The 24,991-nt window shown below is 28.1% G+C and overlaps 3 protein-coding genes and 2 long non-coding RNA genes across 5 annotated transcripts; 1 reads left to right on the top strand and 4 right to left on the bottom strand.

Annotated features, from left to right (window-relative positions):
- Positions 1–2,074: 2,074 nt before the first annotated feature.
- LOC129915842 (uncharacterized) lies at positions 2,075–6,004 on the bottom strand. The gene is made up of 5 exons (XR_008772375.1): positions 5,833–6,004; positions 2,875–3,045; positions 2,740–2,822; positions 2,411–2,568; positions 2,075–2,336 (listed from the first exon to the last, which is right to left on the bottom strand). It is a non-coding gene; the product is annotated as an uncharacterized LOC129915842 (long non-coding RNA).
- Positions 6,005–6,148: 144 nt separating this feature from the next.
- Positions 6,149–6,599, bottom strand: LOC129915843 (uncharacterized). The gene is made up of 3 exons (XR_008772376.1): positions 6,464–6,599; positions 6,311–6,387; positions 6,149–6,258 (listed from the first exon to the last, which is right to left on the bottom strand). It is a non-coding gene; the product is annotated as an uncharacterized LOC129915843 (long non-coding RNA).
- A 2,892-nt stretch (positions 6,600–9,491) lies between these two features.
- On the bottom strand, positions 9,492–12,959 carry LOC129915834 (serine protease snake-like). The gene is made up of 8 exons (XM_055995526.1): positions 12,816–12,959; positions 12,723–12,740; positions 12,584–12,639; positions 10,668–10,777; positions 10,164–10,337; positions 10,026–10,108; positions 9,802–9,959; positions 9,492–9,737 (listed from the first exon to the last, which is right to left on the bottom strand). The coding sequence occupies exons 1-8, from the start codon at positions 12,892–12,894 to the stop codon at positions 9,552–9,554; spliced, it is 864 nt and encodes a 287-aa protein (XP_055851501.1). The 5' UTR covers positions 12,895–12,959; the 3' UTR covers positions 9,492–9,551.
- Positions 12,960–17,100: 4,141 nt separating this feature from the next.
- Positions 17,101–17,583, top strand: LOC129914966 (sulfotransferase 1C2A-like). Its single transcript, XM_055994419.1, has 2 exons — positions 17,101–17,178; positions 17,248–17,583. Exons 1-2 carry the CDS (start codon positions 17,101–17,103, stop codon positions 17,581–17,583), a joined length of 414 nt encoding a protein of 137 aa, XP_055850394.1.
- Positions 17,584–23,425: 5,842 nt separating this feature from the next.
- LOC129914965 (transcription factor Adf-1-like) lies at positions 23,426–24,760 on the bottom strand. Its single transcript, XM_055994417.1, has 3 exons — positions 24,503–24,760; positions 24,227–24,377; positions 23,426–24,131 (listed from the first exon to the last, which is right to left on the bottom strand). The coding sequence occupies exons 1-3, from the start codon at positions 24,636–24,638 to the stop codon at positions 23,426–23,428; spliced, it is 993 nt and encodes a 330-aa protein (XP_055850392.1). The 5' UTR covers positions 24,639–24,760.
- Positions 24,761–24,991: the final 231 nt, after the last annotated feature.

Raw genomic sequence — 24,991 nt, 5'->3', positions numbered from 1 at the left:
CAGAGTTAACAAAGCTGTCAAAAGTTTATCTAAACTAAGAAAAGGAAGATCACTTGAAAGTTACGTTTGAATTCCAAACGTTTTTCATTTGGAGCTCAAATCAATTTAAAAAAAGTTGTTTTAGTAACTAAGAGCCGTTTTTTAAAAGTAAACCTGAGCAATGGGTTCTAAATTAACTTTAACCCTTTCGGTACCAGCTTTACTCTCGTGTACCATATCTTTAAAAATTCGTAAAAAATATTCCATCAAATAATTTTTTAGGTTTCGATGGCTTAATTGAAAGATAATAATACTTAGTTACTGGATTAGTACAAAAGGTTAGTCAAATATTATACTTTTAATTTAGTTTTTTAACGAAAAAGGGAATGAAATCCATATTTTTTTTATATATGGTCATAATTTTGAAAAAAAAAGATATAAAAAATGTTAATCCAGAAAGTGTTTTGCTTTTTGGCTTAGAAGAAGTAACATACATTATTGTTTTTTAAACAGTTATTTTCTCAGTTGTCCGACTTTTTTTGGGGGTCATATGTAGGCAGTGTATGTTACTTACATGTAACATGAGAATAACACATTTGTTTTGCTATTTATTATTTTGGAACATAACCTTTTGCTATTCATATTTCTTAGTTGGGATGTTTTTGACACGATAATACAGAAAAAACATTTTTTAATATTGATTTTCATAGCTCGGGTTCGATAGGGTGAATGCAACAGATAAAAAACAAAGGTTGATTGTTTAACGTAAATTATTTAAGTTTTTATTAGCCAAAAGCCTCTCAAAAAAGTTTTTTATTTTTTTTTTCTGTATACATTAGGGTGGGGTTGGGGTCAAAATTCTTTTTTCAAAATTCTGTTTTTCAAAATTCTGCTTTTCATAATTCTGCTTTTCAAAATTCTGCAATAAATTAAAAGCGCGCGCTTGTTAACATTTTCCAAACCCTTTTTTAATTTATTGCAGAGTTCTGTAAAATCATCTCTTTGAAAATTTGTCATTTTTTTAAATGCGTATTAATTTTTGTTTTATAAATGAATAAATTTCAAAATATTAAGAATAGGTTTTTAATATAAAACATTTCCGAAAATAATTAAAAATGTATTAATTTATCAAAAATAAAGATGAATATTCAAAAATTTGAATAAGAAAAGGAATATTTTGTATCAAACAACATCGGTTCCAATTAGTTTACATATTTTATTTGAAAGAAAGTCAGTATAGGTATGGAATTCAAAAACTATTTGCTTCACTTAAATAAAAAAAAAAAATTAGGAAAGTACCAATGTTTAATTACATTAATGAGGTGTATTTTTCTTTAGCCAGTGCATATGCTATAAAAAAAAAAAAAAAAACAGAATTGTCAGAATTTGTTTGTTCAAATATAATTCTGGCAGAATTTTGAAAAGCAGAATTTTAAAAAGCAGAATTTTGAAAAACAGAATTTCGAAAAACAGAATTTTCGCTAAAAAAGCAGAATTTTGATGCCAGAATTTTGACCCGATCCCAACATACTTTAAATTTTATTTTTAAGCAATTTAAATTCCATTCTACTAAGGGTCAATTTTTCAATAGTCAGATAATTAATTCCTAGGAAGAAAAGTTTTTTTTTATTGACATTTATTCTTCTGATAGTTGACGATTGAAAAATCATTGCTAAATGAAAAAGATTTTGATATGATTTGAAAGCTTTTTTTATTTTTAATAATTTTTTTAAATAATTTTTCAGTGGGGCTAGCAGTCAGCAGGTTTACACTCTAAGCCGACGAAATGACAAATGTCGTTTCATCCCTTCTACTTTAAATTAATTATTGCCTTAATCTACATAATTATTAGGAATCCCTATAAATAAATAATTATAAAAAACACAAAAACATCATTAAAAATATATATATTTTTGGTGAAGAATCTAAAAACAGAAATTATCCATTAAAAAATATTATTTTCGGCATCAGTACCAACACCAGCTTTTTATGAAGAAAAATTATTACATTAAAAATTGTAAGAAAAGTTTCCATGTCTGTCCAGACAGATATAAAAATATCATGAGAATTAATAAGAAATGAAATTATCATCAGCTTGTTGCTCCTAATTAATAAAAAAATCAATTTAATCTTTAATTTTATGTTTAACATTCTGTGACTTCATGCTTTGTATCACACCCACAGTCTAGCAAGGACTCTCCTCGTTCCTCGAGCACGTTCGATATCCATTCTATGTACGGTTGAATTTTTGTATAAATCGCCGGTGGGAGTCCAGAACAAGCTTGCCCGGAAGATGTTAGTCCGATTGCAAATATTTGATTCTTTTGTTTAATAAGAAGTGGACCACCAGAGTCACCCTTAAAATATGAATTTAAATTAGAAGTAATAAAATAGTATTCATAGTTTATTATTAGATTGCACTTGAACCAACCTGACATGTGTCTTTTTTCCCATCTTTATCACCAGCACAAATATGAGCATCTGAAAGTCCTAACTTGAATTTTCTTTGTCGCTTGAAAAACGGGCCACAGTATTCAGATGAAAATATTGTCAAGTTGACTTTTAAAAGCTGCTCGGAGCCAACTCCAGCTACAAAATTTAATGTTCGTTAATTTTTTATATCTCCGGTTTATTTAAAGCTCCATTTAAAAATTAAGAAACTTTCAAAAACCATACAAGTTACAAAATATCCTTTTTTAAATGGAGTTAAATAAATTGGGCCAAAGAAAATTAAATTTATAAATTGGATTTTGCTATTACCAAATTCTGTTAGACCATATCCAATGGCTGTGGCACCTTTGCCTTTAAATTGTTTGCATCTCCATAAGCATACAGGTGGATACCTAAAATAGCTTTTTACAAAACCATTCAGTTAGTTACAGTTAAAATATTCACCATGTAGGTTCGTTTATTTCGAATATTGCAATGTCGTCATATGCCAGTTTCGAACTGTATTTCGGAAAAATCGTCACATTCACTACTTTGTAATTAGAAAATACATTCAAAAATGAAAATGAAGCTTCATAAAGAGGATTTCCTCCTAGAAAAATAATATCCGGAACTTTTCTGAAATTGCAAAAAAAAATTACATATATCATAAATATCACATAATAAAGGAACCGTAAAAAAATTTCATCACATCTAGCAGAACGTTTTCATCCCATTAGAATATTTTTTTTTTATTTTGTCAGTAATGGGACCTTTTGAGAACAAAATTTTTGATGCAAACCCTAAATTTTGTAATTCACTCAAAAGTCAGCTTTCAAAATTCAAGAAAATGCGAAATTAGAAAAAAAAAAAATGTTTGCAGAAATTTAAAACCTCGATTTAGTAGATTAATAAGACTAAACCTCATACTTACGGGGACCATATTTCTGGAAGCGAAACCCGGGACAGATACAAAATTCATTGAATCGTTTTGAAAATATTGATTTTTCAAAAAAAAAAAATTAAATTTTTTAAAGTGAGTTTTCATAATTTTTCCTTATTTTGCTATCAAGATTTCCTAAACGTTTTTATGGGAGCGTTTTTGTTGAAATTATTTAAGAAGTTTATGAAATCAGAAATCAAGAAAATGGTTTTATCACAATGTCTGTTAATAGGTAACTTCTAAGAAATATTTTTTTAATCAAAATCGGGAGAGCTGTTTTTTTACATTTTAATTTTATTTCAAATGATTTTGAAATTGTATGATCTTTAACAAAACTTTTAACATGTCCTTAAAAGTTTTAAACTTATCTGGGTTCTTAACTCTTCCCTATGTTGTTCTTTATTCGAAAACATTTTAACTGGTGTAGAAACCTGACAAACAGCAGCTGGAACTAAATAATTGAAGAACATTAAAAAAAAAAACTAAAGCCTAGTCTAAAGGCGAAACGAAATTTTCATACAAAACCAGCACAATGAAATCGTGAACGAAAATTTTACTTTTCGTTGCACAATATAGACCAGTGCCCATGCCTTCAAAAACATTAAAAAGTACAAAAAAATCATAGTAGGATGAAACCCATTGGAAAAGTAGGGGAATATGATAAGAATGAAAGGAAAAATAAATTACGGGCGAGCCGAGTTCGGGAAGTGGGTGGGTTGAGTTTTTAATGGTAAAAAATGGTATATCTCGATTTCCTGCAAAACTACAAATCCTATAGAAAAAAGTTGTATGGCAAAGTTGTAGGTAATAAAAAGATCTACAACTTTTGTATCAACAATTTTTTCACATAACCTCAAAATTTATGTGAAAAATTAAAAAAACCGAGTTTTTGGTTTTTTATTTTTATCTTTTTCAAAAACAAAAATTTTTCTAAGAAATTTGGTGAAAACTTACCTTATTATGTTCCAAGTACACTGTAATTTATTTGATTTAAAATATTAATTTGTTCACCTTATTTTGACTTTATACCAAAAAAGCACCCTAATTTTCAATCGAAAATTCACGTGTCAAAATATCAGCTTTTTTCAAAAAGTCGGTGGGCATTTCGTTCGTTAAAATGTCTATTTTCTGATGGTGTAAAAAAAAATTTACATTAGTATACTATAGACCATGTTCTAGTAAAATTCAAAAAATGAAAAAAGCTTGAATTCGAAAAAAATTTTTTATCATTGTTTACAATTTTGGCCTATTTATTCAAATTTACACTTTAATTACTCAAAAAACGTAAGATTTCATGTAACATTGATTAATCTTACGTTTTTTGAGTAATTAAAGTGTAAATTTGAATAAATAGGCCAAAATTGTAAACAATGATAAAAATTTTTTTTCGAATTCAAGCTTTTTTCATTTTTTGAATTTTACTAGAACATGGTCTATAGTATACTAATGTAAAATTTTTTTTACACCATCAGAAAAAAAACATTTTAACGAACGATATTTTGACACGTGAATTTTCGATTGAAAATTAGGGTGTTTTTTTGGTATAAAGTCAAAATAAGGTGAACAAATTAATATTTTAAATCAAATAAATTAGAGTGTACTTGGAACATAATAAGGTAAGTTTTCACCAAATTTCGTAGAAAAATTTTTGTTTTTGAAAAAGATAAAAATAAAAAACCAAAAACTCGGTTTTTTGAATTTTTCACATAAATTTTGAGGTTATGTGAAAAAATTGTTGATACAAAAGTTGTAGATCTTTTTATTACCCACAACTTTGCCATACAACTTTTTTCTATAGGATTTGTAGTTTTGCCGGAAATCGAGATATACCATTTTTTACCATTAAAAACTCAACCCACCCACTTCCCGAACTCGGCTCGCCCGTAATTTATTTTTCCTTTAATTTTCATCATATTCACCTCCTTTTCCAATGGGTTTCATTCTACTATGATTTTTTTTGGTTTCAAAAATTATCGACCCTGGTCTATACGCAGCCAAGGTAACGAGATTCTTACCTGTGCTAGAAAATATGGAGAGTTTTCAATCGTTTGCCGATCCCATTTATTTGTCGACGCAATTTTTCTTGCAGGAACAGTTTTTTTGACTACACTTAGAAAAATGTTCGTTTTGCTTCAGCAGCGTACTAGGTTTATTGCTTTATCCGAAAAATTAGAAAAAATTTAATTCCCAACCACTGTTTTCTTGTTTTCCGTACAAAGTATTTAAAGTATTGAATACAAAAATCAGAGAATGTGCAAATACGGGACAATCACGGTACAAATTACAAAATACGGGACACTTATACGTCCCGGGTTTCTTAAATAAAAACCCGGGACAAGCTATAGAAATACGGGACAGTCCCGGGTAAACCGGGACGGATGGTCACCGTACTCATACTGCAAAAAAATTTTTTTTAATATTTTAAAACATTTTTGAGCTACAAAATTAGGGTTTGCATTAAAAATTTTATTTTCAAAACTTACAATTACTAGCAAAAGAAAAAATAAGTTATTCTTTCAAAATGTCTCCATTGGCCTGAGTTAACCGCTTTTTAGACTTGAAATAATAAATTTCAGGAGGAGCGCAACAAATTAGCATTTAGTTTGCTTCAATTTTTGACATACCTATAAAAAATAATAATTTTACTATTTTCGACTGAATTTGAAAAGCTACAAATTTGTAATTTTGTCTGCTTACTTTAATTTAGCGGAAAATTTAATAGCTCAAAAACCCTACAAATTTCTGTTTCGTCCAAAAAAACTAGACTTTTTATATAAAAGTAAATTTTCATATATTTACCCATCTTTGTAAACACAATGAGCAGCGGTTAAGATCATTCTCGGACTTATCACCATTCCACCTCCATGAAAACTCAATCCTCCTGTATCATTTATCCATCCTAGAGCAGCCTTAAACAAAGAACCAATTTAACATTTTTTCTCTATTTCAAAATAACTTTACCATAAATGGAAACTCTCCAAGATATGATTCTGTTCCACCAATGATATAATATTGATCATCATCACCCTCATAGTCTTCTTAAGACAAAAAATAACCAAATAAGTTCAATTAAAACTTTTCCTCATAAAATTCAAAGAATCCTCCTGAACTTACCTTCGAGTCCAGGTGTTGTATTGTTTGGCATCCAGATACATTTAGGAAATGAACTTTGTGAAGTATTATTAACTTCTGAAGTTGTGTTTAATATTTGACAATCACTACCAAACAATGTTAACAACAAAACTTGAAATCGAATTAGAACAAATAATAATGATTTGCAACTCATGATAAAAGAGTATTTAAACTTTAGTGAAATCCAACGATATACTAATTTGATGACTGTTTTTTAATAATTGTATGACTATTTTTAATAATTCGACTCAAAGATTTTGTTTAATATTCTATTCATAATAATATGAACCTGTTCAGATTTCGACTCTGGAGTCTGGACCGGTATTTTGTCAGCGAAAATTCACTGTATGAACTTTTAAACTTCAAAGATACCTGCATCTTTTGGAACAACTTGAGGAATTGTTTTAGGAATTTTAAATACGAATTCCATATGTTTGTTTACACTTTTAACTTTTGATTTGAAATTCCGAAGCAAGTTTATAATTAAGACTATGCTTCATCAATATGCATTTAAAAAGTTGTCAATGTACTCAAGCAGTTTAAAAACACAAAGTTATTTCTGTACAACTCTCATCCTAATTGATTTAAACATTGAGTTTTGTCATGAGAGAAGTCGTGATGAAAACTATTTTTTTTTCTATCTCCATTATCGTAATTTTGATTCAAACCTCGAGTTTTTTTTAGACACGAAACCAATACTTGCCCTATAGAGAAAGTAAAAATGCGGAAAATGTTAAATCTCACTTAATCCCTTTTCATTTTAAATGCTTCAAATCTATTACAGGTTAAATCCACGAAATTATTTTGAATCCTAGACCTGGACTTAATTTAATTATAAACAAAAAAAAAAACTTCATTAAAAATATCTATAAATCATTTATGTTCAAAAAAAGAAACAAATACAATATCTAAAATAGAAAACATCATTAAAAATGTTACTTTTATCACAACTGTTAAAAAACAAAACATATGTAGCTTTTTTTACAGAAAAAGTATTCGATTAAAAATTTTAACAAAATTTTTCATGTTTCCCCAGACTGATATCATGAAATTTATTTAGATATGATTTATTTTCAGCTTGTTCCAAAAACAAACAAAAAATCAATTTAATGTTAAACTTCTCTACTGCATGGATTAATAGAATATTAAATTTTAAAATAAAATTAAATGAAATTATACAAAAAAATTAAATAACACTTCATCTCAGGGTCAAATACATTTGAAGTTTATTTTTGTAATTTTGAATAATTTATTTATTTACTTTTCTTTTCAAAAATATTAATAAATACTCAGGGTTGTAAAAATATCAATTACAAAAAAATGCATTTGAAATAAAAAAAAAAATTATTGCAAATAAAAAAAAATATTTGCAACGAAAAAATGTTTTTATTGCAACTGAAAAATATTTGCATTGAAAAAAAAATCATGTGTGCAATTCAAACATGGTTGAAGTGAAACCTTTAACCATCTGAAAGCTTATTGTTTCAGCTCAAAATATTTACATATATCGACCATGTCTATACAACATCTACAAAAAGAGCTAGAATTTCTTTAATTCAATTAGTTTTCATAAAAAAAGCAAAACAATCAATCTCTTTTCTCTTCTAACGCCATTAAATCCATTTTTTAAATGACAAACTATAATAAATTTTATATCATTATTATTTCACCTTTTATATGACGCTTCAATCATATTTCTACCATGCCTACAAAAAAAAAGTAAGAATTTTTTAAAGCCAACCACGTCGAATTTTCAAACTGAGATTACGGTTAGGTTAGGTCTTAGATCTTCACAGGTGTTTTGAGGTAGGTATTTTTCAAGTTTTGCAATTAAAGATTATATAACTACTTGTAGAGCACGTACCATTATGATATATCAAATGAAAGGTAATATTATTAGCATGCGTATTAAAGTTAAATAAATTTGTTATGTGCTATAGATCAAAAGATATCGTGGGCACAACGCCAAAACCACGAATCTGCAAAATTGTAGTTTTGAGAAAAACGGCTTCAAAGTTTTGGAAATGCATGCAATCTTATGGGAACTCGTGCTACGGAAATTGATATTTTAGGCTTTTAGGCAACAGATGGATGATTGGGGTCGATGCAGTGGATAGAGGGACCGATAACAAGTTAAATGACGTATTAAAGTGAAAATGTCCAAAAATGCAGATTCGCGGTTTTGGCTTTGTGCCGACGATATAACGTGTTTAGAAAAAGAACATCTTTTCACCATTATCTCAGAATTTTTAGTATGAAATTTATTGAAATTTTGCACAATTATAATTTAATTTACCTATCTACTGTATAAATTAGCTATCTATTAAAACAAAAAAGTTATGATCAATTGATTTTTCATGTCGCTTTTTCGTTTCATCTTGTTTCAAATCACTACGATACTAAAGAAGTTTTCACTTGAAAAAAATATTTATTGCAACTAAAAATATCTTGCATTGAAAATAAAATTTTTTTTGGAAATAAAAGTATTTTGCATAAAAAAGAAAATTTTATTGCAAATAAAAAATTTTCTGCATTATAAAAAAAAAAAAATAAATTCAAAATGTGTGCATTAGTTATTTCTTTTTTAATATTCGTTGAATTTCTTACAATTTTGACTATTTGACCATATATTAGCTATTTCAACTATAACATTAAACCTAATGTATAGTCAAATATTCAAAATTGTGGGAAATTCGACGAATATTAAAAAAAAAATATTTAATGCACACACTTTGCATTGAATTTTTTTCAATGCAGAACATTTTTTATTTGCAATAAAATTTTCTTTTCATTGCAAAATATTTTTATTTACAATAAAAATTTTACTTTTTTTTAATGCAAAATATTTTTAGTTACAATAAATATTTTTTTTTCGATACAAATATTTTTCAGTTGCAATAAAAATTTTTTTTTTTAATGCAAATATTTTTCAGCTACAATATTTTTTTTTTCAATGGAAAGTTTTTTTCTTTGCAAAAAATATTTGTTTAGAAATTTGTAATGGATAATACAATGATTCTTACAACCCTGCTAAAATTGGTTTTAGATATTCTTATTTCATAATCGAAACTTAAGTAACGCATTGATCCAAAGCTTCTCCTCGACTCTCCAATACCTGAGTTATCCAACCAATATATGAATAAATTTTTGTATAAATTGCTGGTGGAAATCCATAGCAAGCTTGTCCTAAAGATGTTATACCGACAGCAAACATTTGATTTTTATGGTTAATCATAATTGGTCCACCAGAGTCACCCTTTAATGAATAACGAAAAATCAAGCATTTTTTTTTTTTTTAATTAAATTCAATTGCAATTAACTTGACATGTGTCTTTTATTCCAGTTTCATCACCAGCACAGATGTGAGCTTCTGATATGCCCCATATGAATTTCCTTTGCCTCTTGAAAAAAGGCTCACAGAAATCAGCTGGAAATACGGTCAAGTCGACTTTTAACAGTTTTTCAGATCCCGATCCAGCTACATACATTTTAAATGATACTTTTTTTTTTTTTGTGTCAATATTATGAAGAGTTTTCGATTTACCGAATTCTGTTAGACCATATCCAATGGCTGTGACTATATCGGTAGGCAGATTTGGACTTTTCCATAAGCAGATTGATGGAAACCTATAAAGATACATGGTCATCAACACATAGGAAATACTTCAATAATATTACACACCATATTGTTTCTGTTACTTCAAGTATCGCTATATCATAGTATGCCGGATAATTTGGATTATATTTTGGGAAAAGTGTTGCATTCTGGACCGTATATGTTGAGAACACACTCATGTATGGATCATTAACTTCGGATAGTGGACTTCCTCCGATATAAACTGTGTCAGGAAGCTTACTGAAATTAAATTTTAATGAAATCCGCAGCATTTTAAATGTACCGGACTCTAATAAATTTCTTAGATTTTTCAACAACAAAAAAAGTACCTATGTATTAATTATGCAATATCGAAAAATTGGTGTTTTGAAAATTTTGTAAAATTTAATATTTGAGTTACTAAAATGCTTCGTATTTAAAATTACTTTGAACACGGCTTTATTCTTAACGAGAAATTCAGAAATAACGGTGTTATGGCGGGTATCTTCATAACAGTTTAAAAAATATTTTTTTTAACACAAAAATACCGCACCTTTACTTTTACCATATTTATCATAGAATAATATTTACCCATTGATATAAACAGTATGAGCAGCCGTTAGAATCATTTTCGCACCTATCACCACACCACCTCCATTAAATTTTAACTCTCCAGAATCATTTATCCATCCTAAAGCGACCTTGAATAGATATTTAAAGAATAGAACTCATATTAAGAAAATAAAATGCACGACTGCTAGTTGCTAGAATTTTAAGGACTTTTTATATAGAAATGTAGTAAATGTAATAAAATTATTGTAGGTAGGTACCTACGTGTACAAAAAAAAAAAAAAATTAAATAAATAAATAAAAAAAAAAAACACATAAAATCGTTTTTCAAAGGAATAAAACAACATCTGAAATCAAATTGAATTAACATACATTTTTAGAAAAATATTCAAAATCGTTAGAGCCGTTTAAAAAAAAAAATAATTTTTTATAAATAATTTTTTGGAAAAAAAAAACTGTTAAAATAAAATTGGTATGCCTTTTTGTGAAAATCACTAATCAATTTCTTAAACCAAAATTAAAAAAAATCAATGTCCCGTTTTCGAAAGTTTTTTTCGTTGAAATCGAATTATAGCCCAGTAATTTTAGGTTTTATCTGCGGAAAAATTCCTATTGGGCTGAATTTTGATATACACCTTCGTTATGACGTTGTAATGAAGATGTGAAAAATCGACATTTATATCGTGCCGGCGTTAGAAGTTATAGAGGTCAAAAGGTCACGAAAATGACCTACGAGCAACACGTCGCGAGATATATGCGAAAAACTGATTTTCGTGACCTTTTAACCTCTATAACTTTTAACGCCCCGGCACGATATCAATGTCGATTTTTCAAATCTTTATACTTGCTCTATATGGTAAAAGTTGCTTAGAATGTCCAAAGTTTTATATAGCATTAATAAAATAAAAATTATAATTTCATTTTATTATTCTACATTAAAAATTGATTATAAATAACAAAAACACCCTTTTGAATAGTTCTAATTTTCAAACTGAAAATGCCTTTAATTTCTTGTATAACAAAAATTTTTAGATTTTTTTTTCTTAAAAATTGTACCTAGAAACAGTTTTTAAATAAAATTTTCAAAAAAAAAAAATTATCAACCCGTTTTCAAAAACTGATTTAATTTTTTTTTTAAATTGAAAAATTTTTAAAAATTCTATAAACAATGTTTTTGAAAATTTATCTAAACATTAAAAGTTTTTTTTTTACAAAATTTTTCGATAACGGCTTAAAAAATATTTTTACTTGCGATACAAGTTATGCATTTGTCCAAAAAAAAGTTGAGATAACAATTTTCCATAATATTAAGATGATAGGGAATGCAAAAAAAGTGGTTCCCGGAAGTACATCTGTCTCTCTGTCTGTCTGTCTATATAAGGAGCTACAGCCTAAATGGATGGACCGATTGACTCCAAACTTGGTATGTAGCATTTTTTGAAGACTTTGCAGAGGTCTATCTTATGATGAAATTTTTTTTTTTCGGAAATCACTACTAACGTTACCTGCCATAGAAGATTTTTTTTAAATCTGATTTGCTGCCAAAATACAAATTCGATTTCAACGAAATTTTTTATACAAAAGCATTTATATAATTTTGATATAAATCAGAAATAAAATTTAGGAAAAAATAATTTTTTTATTTATTTTTTTTAATCAAATTTTGGAATTATATGTTTTTTCATTTTGTTTTTTGTTGTTATATACCTACATTTCGCAAATTTCGATATAAAAAGCCTTAAATATTTATGCACCTTGAAATCTAAGAGCAAGTTCGTGCGACCTAGTCGTGCATTTTATTTTGTTTTGCAAAAGGACGTTATTTTAATAGAGCCGTTTTTGAGAAAAACAAGCTATTTCCATTTTGGTTATATGGCAAGTACCTACCCTTAATTTATTTTCGTTGCAAGTAAAAATGAAGTTTTTCGTTTACTTACCATAAATGAGAACTCTCCAGAATCTGTCTTTTCACCCCCCGCAATATGCTGCACAACTAATGACAGAAAGTTATTTCAATGATCTATATCGACATAATAAACTTTGATTTCTTGTAAAAGATAATCAAAACAAACTTACTGGGAATGTAAGGCTCTTCTACGTGTATTTAATGAAAATTAAAAAAAAATTTATAATATTTCATTTCTTTTATGTTACTTTGGTAATGTTTACCTGAAGTTGAATTCATCAATTGACCATCAATAACAACAACTGATATTATAAATAACAAAGCTTGAAATGCAATTGACATCGTTGTCGTTGGCGATTTCTCACTCTCACTCTCAAAGCCGTAGTAAAAAAAAGGTGTTAATGCATTGAACAAAAGCACAATAATAACTGCTGAGAGCTTGCATGTAACACTGTTAACTAGGTGAGAAAATACAATTCGCCCAGACTAAATTAAATTAAAACCTGTTAAGAGGTTTTGAAAAGTATAGATATTTTATTCCCATGAATTCTTAACTGATTAATTCATAAAAGTGAGAATAAAATGAAAATTATGAAAACATTCATTACATCGCTTATTTTAGTTTAAGTATGTAGCCCAGTAATTTTAGGCATTTTTTTTACCCCAATCTGCGGAAAAATTCCTACTGGACTCGATTTTGGTATGGACTTTTGTTACGGCGTTGTTATGAAGATGTGAAAAATCGACATTGATATCGCGTCCGCGTTAGAAGTTATAAAGGTCAAAAGGTCACGAAAACGGTTGGATTTACAGAAAAATGCATAAGGCAATATTTGTAGATAATTTTATGACGAACAGATTTTCTATAGACAATTGACCCCCTATTGACCTCCGAGCAACAGGTCACGAGATATATGCGAAAAACTGATTTTCGTGACCTTTTGACCTCTATAACTTCTCAACGCCGTAACGAAGGTCTATACCAAAATCGAGCCCAGTAGGAATTTTTCCGTAGATAAAGCCTAAAATTACTGGACTAATGGGTAAATTGCTGTTGTACCAAAACATAATTATTAAACTATAAATCCATTAATTTCACACAAAGTACTTCCAACTAGCTATTCTTTTTATTTTTATCAAAGAGACCACAACTTAAGTGGAACTCATCTTCAAAATTCATTTATACCTTGATTATGTTTTCAAGTATATAGGACTACTCTCTATTGATTTCATTATTTTTTTTTCCAACATCACATATGAGTACTTCTATGATGTGCTTGAAAGTGTTTTTTTTTATCGAGTTTTATCGTTTGCTTTCCTGGAAATTTGTTTGTGTTTCATCTTTAAAAACGTTAAAAGCTTTATATTGAATTTAAACCATTAGCAAAAACTCTTTTATCCCTCTTAAATTAATATAAAAGTGTTAATGTGTATGAAAGTTAAAAAATATATACATGAAGAATAATACGATTTAAAATTAATTGAATTTCTGACTAAAATTGAAAGATTTAAGAATATTAAATTTAAAAATCAAAAATTTTTAAATTGAATTTTACTTCGAAAAATAAACATTAAGTTGAACATTTTTGGAGTTCATCTATAGAGTAAACCGTATACATGCCATGACTTATTAATGAAATGATTTTTTACGAAATAAACTCTTAAAAGTTGCCCTTAGGATACCTACATTCTGCGAAAAGAATTTGTTAAAACTTTAAAGAGTTTTCGAGAATTGTTTTTCATTAAAGAAAAAAAAAATATTTAATTTATCTTTTCAACTTAATTCTCATCCTTCCATATTCTGTTATTTACATTATATTTAATCTACATTGTTAATTTACTTTTTTTGGTTCGTGAAGGTAGCTAGTTCCTAGAAATTTGTCTCTGAGCTACTTATGTCTGCTTGAAATAAAAAAAGCAAAATAATATTTTCGAAATGGTACAATTCTGTAAAACAATGGAAGATACAATGAATACATATGTATGTATATTGAATTCAAATAATACAATTAAGGATAATATGTATATTTAAGCCCAATTAATGGGCATTTTCAAGATGTATTTATAAGCCAGTAAATTTAACTTGTAATATAGACACTCGCTCAGTGGCGTACGTTGAGTCGCCGGGGCCCCGGGGTGAGACTAAATTTTGGGGCCCCTTAGTTACAAAAAAAAATTACGTATACGCCATACGTTTTTTTTTGTATGGCTTATTTATTTTTAGGTTTATTTTAATGTTTTAATATGTTCGTAATGCACTTTGCTATACTCACTTCAAATATCTCTCATAAAAGTAGTAAACACTTGTACTAGGGGCCCCCAAAATTAAATACTTAGAGACCCCTAAAATAAAAATTTTTTAGCTAAGAATTGATAGTTCTTGGGGCCTCTGTTCTGAAGTAATAAATACATAATATTATTTTATTTTCCATCATCAGACATAATTTTTTTTATTTTGGGGCCTTTGGGTCGGGGGCCCCGGGGCACCGCCCCGCTTGCCCCAAGGGAGTGTACGCCCCTGCACTCGCTGTTGAAAAAAACGCACACGACAAAAGATTTCTCAAAGAATACCCAACAAAGTAAAATAAATTGTTTAACCATTCAAAATATAAAATGCACGATTAGGTTGCACGAACTTGCTGTTATAGTTCAAGTTGCTTAAATTTTTAAGACTTTTTATATAAAACTTTGGGATATGTATGTATATATAAAAAAAAATCCCTAAAAAAAAACATAAAATTCGTTTTTCAAAGCAATAAAACAACATCTGAAATCAAATTGTTTTATTTGATATATTAAGATGCATTTTTAGAAAAAAAAATTTTCAGCTGTTTTTAAAAAAAACTAATTTTGTATATATAATTTTTTGGAAAAAGAATTTTAGAATAAAATTGGTATAAAATTTTGTAGAAATCACTAGTCAACATCTAAAACTAAAATTTGAAAAAAAAAATCAATATCCCGTTTTCGAAAATTTGATAAAAAAACAAAAAATTTCAAAATATTTTTTTTAAATCCCAAAATAATTTTTTTTTAATTTTATTTTGAATGTCTATTTAAATTAAATAAGTGTTTCTGTATAAAAAAAATCGTTGGAATTGAATTAGTAGTTAGGCAGAAAATCAGATTTGAAAAAAAAAATTTTCAAAATTTTTTTAAAAATCCCAAAAATTTTTTTTTTTTTAATTTTATTTTGAATTCCTAAAATTAAATAAGTGCTTCTGTATAAAAAACAAAATTCGTTATAAACGGTTCTATAGCAGGTACCGTTAATAATGATTTCCGAAAAAAAAAACTTTTTATCATAAGTTAGACCTTGCTAAAAAACTACGTGTTTTTTTTTAACAAAATCGTTGGAGCCGTTTTCGAGAAATTTCCGAAATTTTTATATGACAGCAATCGTTATTTTTGGTCCAAGAAAATTAATTTTTAAATTAATTCCAAACAATGCTACATACCAAGTTTGATGTCAATGGTCCATCGGAAAATTGTTATCTAAACTTTTTTTTCGTACGAATGCATAACTTGATAGTACCTTTATCGCGCGTAAAAATAAAATTAGAAACACTTTTAATATTAAATAAGTGGCTTCTGGTATGATGAATCATGTATGTTAGTATAAGTTAGTGCGGTTGAAAGTTATGTGACGCTTCCAATCGAAAACGACATAAAATTTTATAAGCTGTGTTCAAATGTGCCCCACTCTCCCCTAGATTTGAAAAATAAAGTTTAAGATTGCTCAAAGTGGGAGTGAATTTTAAATCCATAAACTCCCCCTCCCCCTAAATAAGGCTATGTTTCTGACATCATTTTTACGTTAGAGAGCCAACTCATTGACCAATTTCGTTGATCGGTTATAGCTATTATAGCTTGGGTATTCATTGGATGAAATTATGAACAAGTCTTCAAGACACAAGACATTTTTCTCTGCACACAAAATCAACAATGTTACTGAGCTAATACCACTGTTCCCAATATCCTAAGACTAGAAACAATTATGTTCAATATTTGCTGTACCTACCTACCTATATTTCTTTTTGTTTTGTTTTCTTTAACTCTACTACTTTCTTTGCTAAAAATATTTGACTTTTTTTTAACCTACCAACAAGTTGCAGATTTTTTTGCACATTTACCTTCTATTTTGTACAAAAAAAAAATGTCTGAAAGTTTTAACTTTGTACCTGTAGAAGGAATGGAAGTTATGAAAGTGTTTTCAAAAAACACTGAATATCTTCCAATCAATTTTGATTGCAGTAAGAGATTTGCAATTTTACAAAATTTTTCTAAAAAATACCTGCAACAAATTCAAGACTTGGAAGTTCAAAAAGATGATATTTGGAATAACATGGATGCTGGAATTAGTGTGGTTATTACAAAATAATTTCGATTATGAAACAGCTTAAAAAATTGAACAAGAAGTTCGTGTTCCATTTTTGGAGTAAGTTTATTTGTAACTACTTTTGATTGGTTCGACTTTCTTAAAAAAATGTATTTAGACTTTCTACAGTTTTACCAAACTCGCCAAATTCAATTGATGTAGTTGATAAAATGCCATCTTCTCGAATCATAAAATCACACCTTCCAATTCATATGCTCCCTAAAGGATTATGGACAGTAAAACCAAAAGTATGAAGATTTTTTACCAATTAGTTATTATTAGTTGATCCTAAAACATTCGTTTTTTTTTTTTTTAAGATCATTTTTGTTACAAGGAACCCTAAGGATGCAATATTGTCCTACTACTATCATCTTTGTAATCTCGGTGTATTTAGAGGTACAAAAGAAGAATTTGTGAATTTGGCGAATGATAATAAAATACGTAATGCTCCTTTTGGACCACAATCACTTGAATTTTGGCAGATAAGAAATGAGCCTTATATTTTCTTTACAAGTTTTGAGCGTATGAAGAAAGATTTAAGATTAGTAATTTTGGGAATGAGCATATTTTTAGAGAGAAATGTTGATGAAAAGCAAATGATGAAGCTTCTCGATCAGTTGTCATTTGAAAAGATGAAAGATATGTTTGCTTAATAGAATCGATATTATTTCACATTTATTTTTCTAGCTAATTATATGTGCAACCATGTAAGCGAAATAAAACAGTTCATCAATTACTATGATCCATCTGGAAAACTTGAGTAAGATTACTTATTTCAAATTTATTACTTACTATACTATCCTTTACATTTTAATTTTTTATCCTTAGTTCGAATTTTGTTAGAAAAGGCGTAATAGATAGAGTTGGAAATCTACGGAGTTACTTCTGAAGAGATATTTTATTCGTAATAATATTATTTTACTTTAAATACGTGCTAAAAAGAATATTTTTATCTTTATAAATAAATAAATCAAATTTAAAAAGTTCTTAAGTGGAAAATCTATTTCTAAATTTAAAAAAAAAATCCCTTCATTTTGACAGATTTTTGTTTTAACGCTAGATGGCGCCCCACGCTAGATGGCGCTTATAAAACTGTGTTTGTGTGTTTTTGGACTAAAAATGACGGTACTTGTCACATACCGATTTTAGTAAAGTTTAAATTTCTCAAAAACGGCTCCAACGATTTAGTTAAAAAAATTCAAATGAAAATTTTAAGAAAAAGTCTATCTTTTAATGAAAAAAAGTTTTTTTTTATAAAATCATTTTTTAACGGTACCTGCCATAGAACGGTTTTTTTTTTTAAATCCGATTTTATCCGAAACTACCAATTCGATTTCAACGAAATTTTTTGTTAAAAAATCATTTATATAATTTTATTAAGAGCCAAAAATAAAATTTTGAAAAAAATAATTTTGGATTTAAAAAAAAATCTGAAATTTTTTTTTTGAAAAATCAAATTTTCCAAAACCGGGCGTTGAATTTTTTTTGAAATTTTGGTTTTACATGTTGATTATTGATTTCTACAAAATGGCATATTAATTTTATTTTAAAACTTTTTTTCCAAAAAAATATTTATAAATACAGTAAAACCCGGATAAGTACCTCACCTTAAATGCCCCATTTTGATAGGCACTAAAGCGGGTAAGGTACTTACAAGAACCCGCTTAAGTGCTCATAGGCAGTTATCTCTATATTTATTTAATAATAAAAAGAACATGTTTGATTACTAAAAACATAATCTTCACAAAACAAAATTACTTTGAATGTTTAAAATAGCTAACTAACTAATTTCTACCTATGGTAGAATTTTAGAATTTTAAAGCGGTTTAGGAAACGAAGTTTTTCTTACAGTTCAAATTTGTTTCAAATGTGTACTTAAAAGAATTTTTTGCAAGTAAATTCAATTATAAAATTTGAAAAGCCAGGCAATTAAGCGGGGAAGGTAGTTAAGCGAAAGGTACTTAAAAGATCAATTTTATGTGAAAAAATGCTTAAAATTTTGGTTCTAAGAAAACAAAGGTACTTATGCGGGTTAGGCACTTAAGCGAGAGGCACTTATCCGGGTTTTACTGTAGCGGTTGGCAATGTGCAATGTCGCAGTGGATGTAGTGCTTGACCGCTAATCTGAAGGTGTGGTTTCGAACCCCACCTCAGGCAGCATTCTTTTCTTTATCACCCCAGCTTGGAAGCCACCCGTGGGATTATATGAGATAATAATCATATTATTCTCAATTCACTGTACCAAGAAAAAAATTCTTTCCTATCTTTCTTTCTGTTCCTTCTAACTAGTGCCGTGCAGTATGCATTTAAAAGACCTTAGGTCTTAAAGGCATATAGTTAAAATAATTATAGCATTATAAAACAATGGCGATTTTGACATTTTTTTTTTCTAAAAATGAATCTTAGTAAAAATAAAATTACATATTTTGTTTTGGATGGCAATTTTATTTCAGATGTTTTTTTATTCCTTTGAAAATCAATTTTTGTGTATTTTAAAATATGTTTGTTTTTATATACAATAATTACAACTAAATTTGTATATAAAAAATCCTAAAAATTCTAGCAATTTGAACCCTAAGAGCAAGTTCGTGCGACCCAGTCGTGCATTTTATTTTAATCGTGAGTGAACCTGTGTATCGGATTATGAATAACTCCAGTAATTCAAATCAAAAGCAATCTTTATCGTTGATATTATTTTTATCCACTTCTACTTATTTTTCTACTTTAGCACTTTTTTTCTCAGAGAATTTTGCATGAGACGTTATACTTATACATCATTAAAATGATTTTGTTCGTAATTGTGTGGATCAAAATCAAAACCCATTATATCCACTTTTCAAAAAAAATGACTTAGGTATGAGGTTTTGTTCTTATTATTCTAATGCATACGTGGGCCAAGTTTGAATCCCAAATTCTATTTTATGGCCAAGATATCAGACTTTAATATATGTAAAAAATAGCAAAATCCATACATTTTTTGATTTTCTAATTTTGTTTTTCTCGATTTACTCGAAATCTCTGAAAGTGGATAAAATGGGTTTTGATTCTAATCCACACAATTACGCTCTTCATAAATGTGAAGAGTGGCAACTGGCAAGCAATTTTTCTTGTCCTATTTTCTTGAAATCCTCATTATGAACAGTATGAAGTTAAGTGATGCAAGACAAACTTCTAGGAATAAAAATCAATTTAATAAAAATAGTCAAATGTACCTGATGTAAGGTCAAATATCAGTTCTTTAAATTTCAAATAAAAAAAAAAACAATATGAATAACATATTTTGTGGTTGTATTACTTCCTTTTATTTTCAATAAAAACGCCATTTTTATTTTTTAATTTGCCAATATATTTCGAGGTAACCTCATCTTCAGGGCTAAAATATTTAAATACAATAAGCGTTTTTTAATATATTATTAACATATACAATAAAATAATAAATTACCTATTATAATATATTTTGTTATAACATACAAATTGTTATTTCGGCTACAACATTTATATATTATGAATATGATTGATTTTAATTTAATTTTATATTTTTGATTTTTAATTTTTAATTAAGAATCAAAAACAAGCAAAAATTACTGAGTACAAACAAAGTGATTATTTAACAAAATAATATTTATCTAATTTTAAGAATTAACAATTAAGTTATGATAAGTATAACTGTAGTCTTTTTTATCTGTTTTAAAATTACAAACAAATTCTTCATGTTTAATAATTTGATTGACTTCATGCACTTGTAATTTAAATTTTTGTTTTTCAGATTTTAAAATTTTAGTTTCATCAAATTTAAAAGAATGGCCTAAATTTAGTAAAAAAAAGTGTAAAATAAAAATAAGAGACTAAAATAACGAAAAAACACAATGTTTTTTAATAAAAAAATTGTTAAAAAAAATATTTATTGTAAAAATTTTATTAAACTTTTAGGTTCATGCAATGGCCAATAAATTAAAGAGTAATTTGCAATTTATTTCAAGTCGATAGCTTCATTAGTTTTTGAGTTACGTTGCACGGCGCGGAACAAAACGCGTTTTGAGCAAAAAGCGTTTAAAGTTTTCGTTTTCGTACTGTGGTAGGTTCGGAAGGCATGGGTTTTGAAACTACCTAGGGGCTTTTGAGGTTTCATTTAAGGCTTAGACCACTGAAAATAGTTTCTTCGGTTGATAAATGAATTTTTAAGGCAAAAAAAATATAATGCAAAAATAAAAATTTCCAGAGGGATTTCCCCCCTTGATACATTTTAAGTCAGCTGTTATGATACCGTTCTCACACATAAGTCAACCCATAAAAAAAAAACACCCTTTCACCAACAATATTTTTAAGAACTTTTTGAAACCTTTGTCCTTGCGTTATCTAAAAATATCATCCCGAGTTTCATCTGTGAGACATATTTTTTACATGGGTTTCGGTATTTTATCTGCTGAGGTCAAAAAACAAGCACCCTTTGTTTTTAATCGGCAATAACTTTTCTTAGAGAAATCGTGTTGACTTTCAACACGAATGAATGTATAATTTTAATTTTTTTTGCAGCAATGGATATGTTGCCCACAATTTTATTTTTCAATCTTATAACTTAGGCTTTAACTTTTTTTTAGAGTAAATTGTGAACTATATATAATTATTAAAACATCTTTTTTTAGATATATTTACATTTCTTGGATTCTGGTTGTCATTTAATTATCATTTAAATTATGTAGGTACATACAATACGATTTCATTGATCCGAAACTATAAAATCTAACTTTTCATTTTTCTCCAAAGAATTAAAAAATATCTCTTATATATAAAAGAGAGTTCGTTAAATGTGTGTGGCCGATAAACTCGCGTTTGGCTGCTCCGATTTTGGTAATTTTTATTTTGTTTAAATGGTATTAAAAAGAAGATGGTTTGTATGAAAAAAAATTATACTTTTTCTACCATCTTTACATAGCTGTCAATTTGTACGACAGACAAAACACTCTCGCTTTTTAAAAATTTTAACTAAGCTTAATTTGTAAGCAAATTTATTAAGACAGGCTTTCAAAATAATGATTATCGTTTCAAGCCTGATTTTGAGTAAAATAAATATTTTTCAACAATATTCAAAGAACTTATCGTGGTAAGTAGTAAAAATATTGACTAAGACAGAGTTTCAAAATAAAAACTGTTTTCTTTTGAAGTGCGACTTTGAAAGAACTTATAGTTTTAATCAAAGGATTTTACCGAGGTAAAAGTGATTTCCGAGAATCGCTTAAAGCAAAGTGAGTATAGTATAGTGTATTTACCGTTGCTGTTTTGTTATGTCGTAGATTTTTTCATCAATATGTTGTGGATTGAGAAAGAACGGGATTCTCTAAATCAATACCACATATTTTTAAAGATTTAAAACTGCTGTTGAAAATTCAAAAACGAAGAAGTTTTGACTCCTAGAATTCCAATGATGCCGTTAGATTTCCCATTTGATTTAAAGCGTCTTCTGTTTTAAATCTTAAAAAAAATTAAAAAAAAAAATGCATTGAAAAAAAAATTCAATGGAAAATTTGGTAGGTAAATATTTTTTTTAATAAAGCTAATGTAAGGTCAAGTAGTCAAAATTGTAAAAAAATGTGTATGAAAACTACATATAGTAGAGAGAAGAGCTGACATAAATCTGTGAATAGATAACCGCTTACTCTTTTTACCTGCTCTATAGGGCAAGGATTGGTTTCGTGTGGAAAAAAAATTTGGATTTTAATCAAAACCAACATTACGATGATAGAGAAGTCTGAAAAAGTGGGTCTCGCGGTGATTTTTAAAATAAAACACCTGGTGCTGATTCCAAAAGCGGGGTTATAAAAAGGGGAGTTTAGTAAAAGGGATTATAAAAAACTTGATTTTTAAAGCGGGGTTTAAAAAAAAACAACAGTATTAAAAAAAAATCCGGATATTAGTGGCAGCAATTTAAAAAAACAGGATTATGAAAATCGGGATACCGAACCCAACCCGATTACAATAAACAAGTTCTCTTTTCGGTTTTATATATAATTTTATTAGAAATTTTTAATAAAGAATAATAATAAAAACTTGTTTTTTTGATCTCCAAGCCAAAATTATGCAATTTAATTTCTTACTAAACAATGACTTTTTCGATTTTATTTTAAGAATACACCCATTTTTAAAACTTAGCTCACGTCACAACTTTTTTTCAGATTTTATTCTGTTGACATTATACCTAAATATTTAATTTTTTTTTTTTTGAATTTATAGAAGAAAGTACCTATTATTACTTTTTATGAGTAAAAATTTTGAATGTACGACTGGGTTGTACGAACTTGCTTTTAAGGTAAAAGTTGCTCAGAATTTTAAGGATCTTTGTGAGAATTTAAAATTATAGGAAATTTAATTAAAAATACAAATATTGAATAATTTTTTTTTAAACTTTTCTTTTTTTATTAAAAATAATTTTTACTATTTTTTTTCTTCGTTATTTTCTTTAACTAGTTTAGAAAAACAACCTTTTCCATTTTGGCAGCATCACAAGAAGGTACCGTTAATTTTGCCTTGACTAGTGCACTTCTCAATAAATTTATAATTTCCTAAAAAAAATATCAACCAGTAATACATATGAATTTTAAGCCTTTCATTCATTTTCTTTGCCATGCACTCCAAAAACAAATCATTTTCATCTTTCTCTTCAGCCAAAACTTTATTGATTTCCGATGTAACTGTTTTCATGAGTTCCATAAAAGCAACTGTTGGCTCTGGAATAGAAGTTGTTGCCGTTTCCGGTGTCATCGTCGTAGTAACTGCTTCTGATTGTTTTGAAGTAGATGCACTATTTTCATAGGTTTTTGAATAAATTCTTTGGTTTTCATTTGGACTAGAAGGAGTTAACTGGGATATTTTTACCATTGGATAATTATTATAACTTTCAAATTCATCATCTTTTAAGTCTTCTTCTTGTTTGAAAGCATATGATGGTTTTTGGTCTGTAAAATCCTCATCGTCCACCATCGACACTTCTTCGGTTTCATTATTCGGATGAGATTCAACATTGTATCCGTGAAGTGTTGTTGTTTCTGTATCATCGAACATTTCATCAAATGAATGATTCGCATTGACAACTGACGGTGATCTATCATCATAAAGGCTATTGCTAATGTTTGCAAAATTACCACTAAATTGTTGATTCAAATATATTTTGGCGCCTTCTATTTGAACTTTTGATATTCTACTTTTTCTGTTAGGTAGATAAAAAAAAAAACATAAAGCAAATATGTATACAAAATGCTACCCTATTTGCACACAGCAAAAAAAAAAAAAACATTACGTTACCTGGGCTTCACAGAGGGGATTAAAAATTTCATCATTTCATAGTATTCCCATTGTTGGTCACTATCTTGCGGTGCGTCACCGAAATCTATTTTCTTTTTCTCTCTCACGAAACGGTCTCGTAAACTTCGCCATCTCTGTTTGCATTCAACCACTAAAAACAAAAAACCAACAACAACAAAATAAAACACACAATTCTTGTTGTAGATACATATAAGATTCGGAACGAAATATAGTCGATAGATGTGTTTGTATGAATGTAGTCAACTAAAGTAATACCTGGTTTTTGCAACGCATTTGCTACACGTTGCCATTCATTTAAGCGTTCTTCCTTATCTCTCCCCGATCTAGCTTTTGTTTGAAATAAACATTTCTTCTGCTTCACTAATCTAATCAATTCTCTTTCAAAGACCATTTTTCGATTATTTTTTTAAGTGAGAAAATGAAACGCACGAAATGGTTCAATAAAAATTCTTTATGATAGATAGACGTAACGTTGTGACGCGAATACAACGCAGCGCATGACTGAATTTTATGTTGTTGATTGTGGACGGACGAACGCGATGAACGAACGAACGAAGCAAGTTGGGTCGTCGTCGTCGGTCGTCGTTGTCGTTTGTTCCACGGTTGCCGGAGTGGGTAGGATCCTACCAAACTGGGTAGGTTTTTTTACCTTGGGTAGGTTGGTAGGTTTGAAGTCAATTTGGTAGGTTTTTCCAAGTTCTTTCTCTAAAATAATTTTATTTTTAATAATTGACAAAAAAAATT

Source organism: Episyrphus balteatus, chromosome 3 (genome assembly GCF_945859705.1).
Source record: "Episyrphus balteatus chromosome 3, idEpiBalt1.1, whole genome shotgun sequence".
Lineage (NCBI taxonomy): Eukaryota > Metazoa > Arthropoda > Insecta > Diptera > Syrphidae > Episyrphus > Episyrphus balteatus.
The sequence above is the reverse complement of the archived record's forward strand: the minus strand, read 5'-3'. Positions and strand labels throughout refer to the sequence as shown.